Here is a 9,606-nt window from a genome sequence, read left to right as displayed (position 1 = left end):
AAGTAAAAATAAACACACGGAGTATCAATTAGTGTTGCCTAGTTATTGTATTTTTTCCTATTTCAATCATTAAATACAATCAATATTAGGAATTGTGTTAGGCTAATTAAGGTCGAGCTATAATAAAAGTAAGTTATGAATTTGGTAAAATTCAATAATTTTGGCTTTAATGTTATATATATATAGTAACAAACTCACCTAATATACATAAATAATTTATTTGTTATTCAATAAATAAAATAGTGTGATTCAGACTCCATAAATTTAATATTCTAAATCCGTCTCTCGTTGGGTTCCAATTTCCATCACTTTAGGAATGGGTCCTGTACCTGCAAAGATTAATGGTGAAAATAATGTATCACTCGAATTGTCAATTCCACCACTTATATCTGGGCCTGCAGCATTAAACTTGGTAAGATTAAACTTTTGGGAACGTTATAGAAATTCCTCTAGTTTTGGAACTAATTTACTTAAATACATTTCAATTTAAAATATTACGAATCTTATCAAATTTTAGTACGTCTAAATACGTCCAAATATATGTATCTCGAGATACATGAAGTCAAAATTAGATGTAATTTGTTCTAGAAACACTGTATTCAACTGGATTCGCATGTATCTGAGATACATAACAAATCTCTCACCTTCATCCCATCTCACTCGCCACTCACCTATGTATCTAGTATTCCATATACATGTGAATCACACCAGATACATACAGATACATGTATCTGATGTGATTCACATGTATTTGGAATACCTGACTATCTCGCTTGCCTCCCTCCCCAACTCACTTGCCTCTCTCCCTATTGAAGTGTATCTGATAACAAAAATATATGTATCTATGTGTATCTTTCTCAATATATGGTATGAAACTTTTAATTAGTAATAAAATACATAATTATTTAAAAGTAAAGATAAAATTAGTGTATATCATATAGATATATATCTAATAAAGTAGTTTTATATACTATTTATACCTAATTTATGTTTGTGAGACTTTTCATTAAATATAAAAAGATTACTGTGGTAGTTCAACTATATATCTGTTTTGCAATTTCCCCAATTGACACGTAGAACTTGTATATACAAGTTTAATTGTCTTTCGATTTGCGCTCAAAATTAAATGTCATAAATATCAATTATGATCAAATTAAAAGACATGTCTATATATAATGTCCTAAACAATTTTATACAAGTTTAATTATAAATATCAATTATGGTTAAATTTAAGAACACGTCTATATATAATGTCCTAGGCAATGTTAAGTAAGATGCCTTTTTTTTAATCCTTTAAAATAAAAATAAGATAAAGTACAACCTCCACACTTATATCCTTTTAATAGAAAGATTAAAAAAGTGGTGCACCTCATCCTCAATGGTGATGTATCGATCTCTTTTGAACAAACTGAAAATCTTACGTTACACCAATATCGAAATATGTAGACGTTACTGCAAACGTTAGACCCTATCGAAAACTTCTTGTCACAATAAAAAAACAATTGAAGAAATTCCTCCTGAATAATATGAACAAAAAAAATCCACCAGATTCTCTTTTCAATTTTCAATTATTCTGTGGAAGTGTGTGATGATATTAACATCAAGAGCAGATATTCTAGTAACTATTATATCTCTCTCAATACTCAAAACCTTATGCACAAATGCTTAATAAACAATGGAGATATACATTTACACGACGCTCATCTTTTACTGATACAAAAATCCAGCTACATCCATCTACTGCAACAATCCGCGTTAAGTGCTCCACGAGTTGGGCTACAATGGCATTCTTGGTTATGCAATATCTCTAGCCTCTGAAACACGCCATAACACAAAGTTTAACATGTTAGCAAGAAAGACGACTTCAAGTATAGTAAGATTAGCTTCATTGTGTATGGGATTCAACACTACTACAATTATCGAAAGAATGATGAGATCGGGTGGCTACAGAACACAAGAAGTACTCTCAAACTAAGCATCATGTCATCAATTGATACCCTCGAACGAGCATTCAAGCCATCAATTGACAGCCAAATTGATGTAACATGTTAAACTTAAGACAAGCTTTGAGTAAGCTCCTTAATTGTTCTATGTAACGTTGGTTAGAAGGCAATCATGGGCTGGCATTGATGACGTTTTATTCAAGAACGGAGGCGTGAATGACTCAACGAGACATTAGTGATTTGGTTAATTCCAAATGGAAGCTGAAGGGTCAATAGCATCAATAGTGATTATTTTGATTGCTATAAATGTTTATAAGCTCGTTATGAACTAAAATTCTCAGACAGAACGATGGACCTAAAAATTCAAACTTTCACGAAATGAAACCAAGTTCAAGACAAGTAGAATAGTAAAAGTCTCACCTTTAGATGAAGATGGCAAAATAATAACGTTCATATTTGCGTTGTTTGGAGGAAGCTGCAAACGGAGAGGATAAAGCTTCCCATTCAAAGCACTCCGAGTACACACAGTAATATCCTCGAGCCCAGTTTCCTCCTCCAATCTCTTCTTTAGATCATCAACACTATTCCCCTTGAAAGTTATGCAAAGTCCCTCTGTTCCTTCGTCAATTTCTCCAAATTCATCCGTAATGTGATAATATATAAGCCTTCCATCTACCAACTTAGGCGGCGAACTAATCAATGAATCACTTGACTGCCAAAAGATAAAAACAGATAATTGAGTACCATAACATAATAATCATTGAATTCACATTCCAAATTAACAAGTTCAACCGACACTTCTATCTATCGATTATAGCAAGTGATAATATAAGCTAACTCAAACACCAACATGTTAAAAGAACACTCCTAATGGTCATCATAAGCCAAAAGGGTAAAAACACTCGAATACTATACGAGACCAAGTCAGATAACAAATCATCTCGTATTTGTCCACATCCATAACAAGGCTCCAAATTTTAAATCACAGACAGAACTAGAGGGATAAATTTAAATCTTTTTTCGAAATAATTTGGCATATGAACTCCATCCGGTCCACGCCGGTGCTCTCTTAGGGTAAACCAAAGAAAAGTATGCAGGGACTAATAATCCCAGGATTATAAACTATCCAACATCCAATGTGTGATAGATAATAGCAACATCTTTGTAAAATATTACCCCCTCCATACCAATTTATACGACACACTATCCTTTTTAATCAATTCCAAAAAATGACACAGTTCTTTATTTAGTAAGAACTTAACTTTAAGATGTTCATTTCATTCATCCTTAATAAGATGATCCATAGCCACACAAACACTTATTTCAGATCATAAATTTCAAAAGTCTTTCTTTCTTTCTTAAACTCTATGTCGAGTCAAACTACATCCAGTAAATTGGGACGGAGGGAGGGGGTAGCTACTCCTCATAACCAAACGACGGATCAACGTAATCCCAAATTCTATCCCGGATTATGTATCAAAACAACCCCGTAAAGTCAACATCAACAACAAACCAATTTGCTAATGGAAAAATGTTTTTTTCTTCTTAATTGGGACATAGATTGCCGAAACGGAGAGAGAATTACAATGTACTTAATCGAACCCTCACCAACAAGGTGAAAGTTCAAATACCAACTAACTAAGCTACAACGATTCCCAACAAAAAAAAAATGGTTCCATAAGGTCAAAATTCAAACTTTATACAAAAAATAAACAAATTGAAAGTAAAAATTGAAGTAATACCTCTTGTCTGGAAAAGCTGTAAGATTTTGATGAACCAGTAGTAGTTGCAGAACTCGATTCAGAAGCAAACGAATCAGAATTACCACCCACCACCGTCGTCTCCGCCATCGCCGCCGCCGTCTCCGCCGTCGAATGCGCCAAAACTTCAACAACATGAACATCCCAAAGAACCCAATCTTGAGTTTTCGAACGATGAGGAATATCATGAGTAACGGAATTTCTCCATGGAGGAAGACCCCCATTTCCCCTCAAAAACTGCCCATATCTCGTCCTTAGCTTAACTTGATGTCCTTCTCTAATGGGTTCCCATTCAATTGAAGAATCAAGTCGATTAGGCAAAGTTTGAAGAACTTTTCTACCAGTCATACCCAGAAGAAATGGCTGATTCGAAGCTGTTAAATATTTCCCATAACAGCTCTTTAATCGAATAACGTTTTCGGTTTTTTCAACAAATTCAACTGTCCATTTCGCGTTTTTTGAAGCTCCGTTACGATCTTGAGTTACTGATTCTTCATCTTCTTCAGCTGTTAAGTACTTTTCATGGTGACTCTGTAAACGAACAGCTTTTGCTTTGTGAAATAGCTCCATTGCTGATCTTTTTGGTAAAGAAATCTGTCAAAACAACAAGAAAATTGATGAAATTTGTGAAAATTTTGAGGATTTAGAACTTGGGTTGAAAAAAGATTGGATTTTTTTTAGTATATTTATAGTAATAATTGAAGAAATAATGAAACTGGACGACGGCATGTTTGATGGGGCGACACGCTTTTAAGGAAAGCGCGTTAAATGTTTGACACGTGAGAAAAACAAGGTTGGCACGTGTGAAGATATGTGTTTTTTTTTTTTTTACTAATTGAAGTTTTTATATTTTTAGATATGGTCAAAATTGGATCCATTAAGGAAATGGAAAAAATATATATAGACTATTTATATTTGGTTAAATTATTTAAAAAGTAAATTATGGCTACTTCTTTTTTAATTGATTGGTGAAGGTGCAAAAATAGTAAATTGGCCTAACAAAAAAAATTCTAATATAAATAAGTTAAACGGTATCGATAGTACTTTCAATATATATAGTAACTTAAAGTTGGAAAGAAAGTATCCTTCCTGGTTCCAAATTGAGAACGAGAAGAAAATTTACGATATTATTAGCGTGAAGTGAGCTCTAATAATTGAAACAATTGAAAGAGCAGGCTTAGAGCCCGTTTGGATTGGCTTAATAAAATAATTTTTAAGTCAAAAATAAAAAATCAAACTGAAATGACTTTTAAGTTAAAAAATAAAAAGTATGGGAGACTTACTTTTGGTTGTTGACTTATTTTTAATCATTTTTTACCTTATCAAACACTTCCTAACTTATTTTAAGTTATTTTTGACTCATTTTAAGTTATTTTTTATACTGATCAAATACTTTCAGAATCAAAAACCGACTTACAAGTAGATTTGACCAACTTTTAAGTCAATACAAACACCCTCTTAATTTTATTTTTGACAAAAGGAGGTTCTAGGTTACTTCCTTTATATAAATCTTTTTGGATCAACTTTGGCTCCATACCTATTTATCTTGTGAGACTTTATGTCAAAAGCTTTGACTTCCAATACTTGAAATATATTCTTCTAGTTTGAATTGTATGAATTTAAAAATTGACCTATATTACACGTTTACAATCTAACATAATGTGAAGAAAAAGTAACTTAAGAATTTGTTGTGAAGATACCTATGTGATATTCCTATTTGTCTGGATTGCTTTTTTCTACAGGGTATGAATATTTGTAATAGAGTTTAATTAATCTGAATTCAATTTTTACATGATTTATTGTTAGAAGCAATGTTTTCAACATAATTCTTGTTATTTTCAAAGTTCAAATTTAAAATATCTAAGTAAAAACGTAAAAATCTCAACCATTTCATCACAACCCGTCTATCTTTCTAATCATTCTAATAGAATCATCAAAATATAGGTTGTTGGTTTATAGAACAAGAAAAGGATAAAGAGGGTAATCAATTATCACACAAAAGTAGGAGTGTATGTTATGAATGTTCTTTATTATAGCCTAAGGCTTCTCAAATATAATATCAGAAATGACGAGGCAATAATCAAAAGGAGGTCAATTTTATATCCTTCTTCACAAATTTATTTTCAAAAAGACTTGATAAACAAGCTATAGCCAATTTCTAAACAAAATTATAGGACTCAATTACATTCAAGCTAATAGTTAAATTGGGTAAACTTTGAAAATCTGTTTTTTCTTTTAATCAAAAGTATTTTCCAAAAAATTAATTTTATGGAATTGCAACTTGTATTTGACTAATCAATCAAAGACATATTTCTTTTTCTAATATTAATACATTAATATGCGTTTGACAACCATTTCAAAAATACTTCGAAGGAGAAATTATTATTTTTTTCAATTTTTAAAAAACAACTTCCATTACTATCGAAAAATTAAGTTTAGCCAAATCAACTTTTTAAAATAAGATATTTTTAATTTTCAAAAGCTTAACCAAATATACTAAAATGGTGATATTTACTTAATTAACTACTTTTTCTCAACTCTTTTAGTTGAGTTAGCAATCATAATTATATCCTTTAATTACTTCTTTATCTCAACTTCCTTCTTTGTTGTTAGTTGTTACGTAGTGAAGTAGTCTTCCACTTAATTATGGTTTATAGAAATGTAACATAAACTCCTACAAAGAAGTATTCATTTTCCTAATTAGTAATTAGTCATATTCCCATTTAGCTAATAAATCTAAAGATCTAGCACTAAACACAAAAGACATGCTAGTAATTATGTTAATTGTTAGAATCACTCAGAGTTATGGTGGATGAATATAATATCTTTATTCTTAATTAAAAGATTTAAATATTAAAGTTTTCTTTAATAAATCTTATGCAATATGAATTTAAATTAACCAGGCAATTCACTTAGTAATTACAAACTATAATAATGACGTAATAAAACAACAAAGGCAATACACAAAGAAAAAAAATAATCTTAAATTGACAAAACGAAGAAACATACCTTAGCACTCCTAGGTGAGAAAGAAAAACTCGAATGTACGGAAGTTGGAGATCCTAAATCCAAACTTAAAAGTTCATCAGAAACTGATGAAAAACTTGAAACCATAGTTAAATAATCAGTCAACGATTCATTTTCGGGCACATCGATAGGTTCAACATTCCACAAAATCCAATTTAGTGTGCTACCACTATAAGGATTATCATGTGTCACTTTATTTCTCCATGGTGGCATTCCTCCATTTGCACGTAAATATTTTCCTCCAAACCCCCTTAATTTTACTTGAAATCCATCCCTAATTACTTCCCATTCAATTCTCAAGTCCTTGATCTTTTCGGGCAAAGTTTGAATTACCTGTTAAAAATATAATTAAATATAAAAATAAAATAATTATATCACTAAACATGATAAGCATAAGCCAAAAATATGAGTCCAATCTTGAAACTATTTATTTGATAGAAAAAAAAACTCATGTTCGATTCAAAAAACATTTGAGCACCAGCGAAATCAGAATTTCAATGAAGTAAGTATAAGCAAAAATCATGAGTCTAATCTTAATAGTTAATACTATTCATTTTTTTTATAAAAAAAAAAAAACATCATATTTGATCCAAAAAATATTTAAAGAGTAGCAGTGAAATTAGAATTTCAATGACTTAAAGCATAAGCAAAAATCTTAAGTCTAATCTCAAGACTATTATTTTGAAAAAAAAAAAAAAAAAAAACTCAGAACTTCATATAACAAAATTCAGCAAAAAATAAAAATCCACAACTAGAATAAAAACATGTGAACTAATCCAATTTTTCAATCCCTTTTTTTTATTTTTTCTTGTATAAAGAAGATTCAACGATTTATATAATAATAATAACAATTTAAAAAAAATTATCCAATCAAACCTTCGCCCCAAGCTATCTCTAATTTATCTCTAATTTCAGGGACGTATTGAAAATATAATTAAGTAAATAAAAATATTAAAATTACGACATATAATTACTATAAGTAAAACTTACCTTTTTTCCGGTCATGCCAAGAAGAAACGGCTCGCCGGATGCCGTGAGATACTTGCCGGAGCTACTTTTAAGCCGTATAAAGTGGCTGTTTTCGGCGTCGACAAGCTCAACAAGCCACCGGGCTTTTCTTGATGAGCCGTTTCGGCTTTGTCGGATATTTTCTTGATCATCATCGGCTACAAGGTACTTGTCTAGATGACTTTTTAATTTTACAGCTTTGGCTTTGTAGAAAAAATCCATTAATAAAATTTTTGTAACTAGTGATGAATATATGGAATTTAGTAAAAAAAAAAATTGAAGAGGAATAATAATAATGGATTTATTAAAGAAAGGGTATAGGAATCAAATATAGAAGAATTAATAAATAATTGTAGTGATTTTTTTTTTGGTTTATATAAGGGGAGAAAAGTTAGGTTTTGTTTGATGATTTTTGTAGTCTTTGTTAAAGTGATTAAGGAAGAGGCTAGAGGGACAAGAAAGTCCATTTTATATTCATTTTGTAATATAATATATAGTCGACTCTATCCGCGGTGCGGTGATGGGACTATTTTATCCTTAATCAGAAATTTTGAGTTTGAGCTCTTGATATAAAGAAAATCATGTTGGAGTGTCACCGTCAAATGGACCCTAACGTGCGTGTTCCAAAGTTATTCGGGGTTCAATATAAGTTCTGAAAATCCGTGAGAAACCAAAAATAATAATAGAGTTTATTTTATATATAGGACTCCTATTCATTTGCCTTCATTTTATGTTTCTTCTCTATGGCAATTTATGAATAATCAACGTTTAATTATATTTTTAAGTGTGAATATACATCATATTTAGGAATTACAAATCATTTTTTTAAAATCAAATTAATACCCCTTGCTTACTATAATTACTTATAGTTATATATCCCTTTCTGTTCATTTTTATTTGTATGTTATTCTAAAAATTAATTTTTATTTTTATTTGTGACTTTTATAATATGAAGAAAAAAAGTTTTGTTTTCATGTTTTATTCTTAGCATTAGTTACTTATTCCTTAAATTATTTTTCAGGACTCAATCGTAAATGTCAATTAATATAATTTTTTTAAGGAGAACGTGAAATCTAAAATTAATAGATAAAAGTGAATGAAAGAAGTATATATTAAGTGGTGCGATTACTAAAAAGAATTTTTTTTTTCGCACATAAGTTTATAAAATTTCAAGTGAAAGTTAATTTAGTTATTCAATTAGGTAATGATGATTAGTGTAGAGATTATGGCTAATGGTTGAGCTCCACATAATGATGGAGATGTGAAAAAGAAGAAGACTATTAAGAAAATAGGAGAGTTAAGGTAGACCGTTGAATTAATTAAATAATGAAATTTCGAGGCAAAAAATTGGTAATAAATTTAATAATCGTCCACGCGTTTAAAAGGATGTGAGTGAAGTCTTTGGAGAAAATAAAAGAAGTTTCTATGTGTAATATATTCCTATGCACCATTTCAATTTATTTTGCGTTAAATTAGGATTCAGACCTAATTCACGAGTTCAACATCAATTTCACTCCTATCGAAATGCGGTATTTTCACCTTCTTAATTGATTTTTTAGGATCTTATATAAAATGAATTCGACTTTGATATTATTATGTCAAATTTAATTTTGAATCTAGCTCATATTTCAAAAGTTAGCTTAAATGAATAAAGAATGTTTGAGTTTTATAAGAAACTTAGAAATTTTATCCCCGATTAGTGTGGAATTCATTCCATTCACTAGTTTATCTTAGTTTAATTCACATATCTTCGGTATTAGTTGTAATTTAAAAAGTTAATATTACTAAAGACGGTAACAAATTATAAAAGAAAATTAGACAAATAAATTAAATGAGAAGAAGTACTAACTTGAAGTTAATAAAGTGAG

The 9,606-nt window shown here is 30.0% G+C and overlaps 1 protein-coding gene across 1 annotated transcript; it reads right to left on the bottom strand.

Annotated features, from left to right (window-relative positions):
* Positions 1-1,522: 1,522 nt before the first annotated feature.
* LOC125867347 (uncharacterized) lies at positions 1,523-8,202 on the bottom strand. The gene is made up of 5 exons (XM_049547808.1): positions 7,721-8,202; positions 6,713-7,063; positions 3,686-4,297; positions 2,364-2,655; positions 1,523-1,814 (listed from the first exon to the last, which is right to left on the bottom strand). The coding sequence occupies exons 1-5, from the start codon at positions 7,958-7,960 to the stop codon at positions 1,795-1,797; spliced, it is 1,515 nt and encodes a 504-aa protein (XP_049403765.1). The 5' UTR covers positions 7,961-8,202; the 3' UTR covers positions 1,523-1,794.
* Between the last annotated feature and the right edge of the window lie 1,404 nt (positions 8,203-9,606).

The sequence above is a fragment of the Solanum stenotomum genome, chromosome 6, assembly GCF_019186545.1.
Source record: "Solanum stenotomum isolate F172 chromosome 6, ASM1918654v1, whole genome shotgun sequence".
Taxonomy (NCBI): domain Eukaryota; kingdom Viridiplantae; phylum Streptophyta; class Magnoliopsida; order Solanales; family Solanaceae; genus Solanum; species Solanum stenotomum.
The sequence above is the reverse complement of the archived record's forward strand: the minus strand, read 5'-3'. Positions and strand labels throughout refer to the sequence as shown.

Excerpts from the sequence above, each read along its gene's own strand:
- LOC125867347 (XM_049547808.1), bottom strand. The coding sequence starts at position 7,960 with ATGGATTTTTTCTACAAAGCCAAAGCTGTAAAATTAAAAAGTCATCTA. Across the intron at positions 4,298-6,712 it reads TCTCACCTAGGAGTGCTAAG|ATTTCTTTACCAAAAAGATC; the intron begins GTATGTTTCTTC and ends TTGTTTTGACAG. Across the intron at positions 2,656-3,685 it reads ACAGCTTTTCCAGACAAGAG|TCAAGTGATTCATTGATTAG; the intron begins GTATTACTTCAA and ends ATCTTTTGGCAG.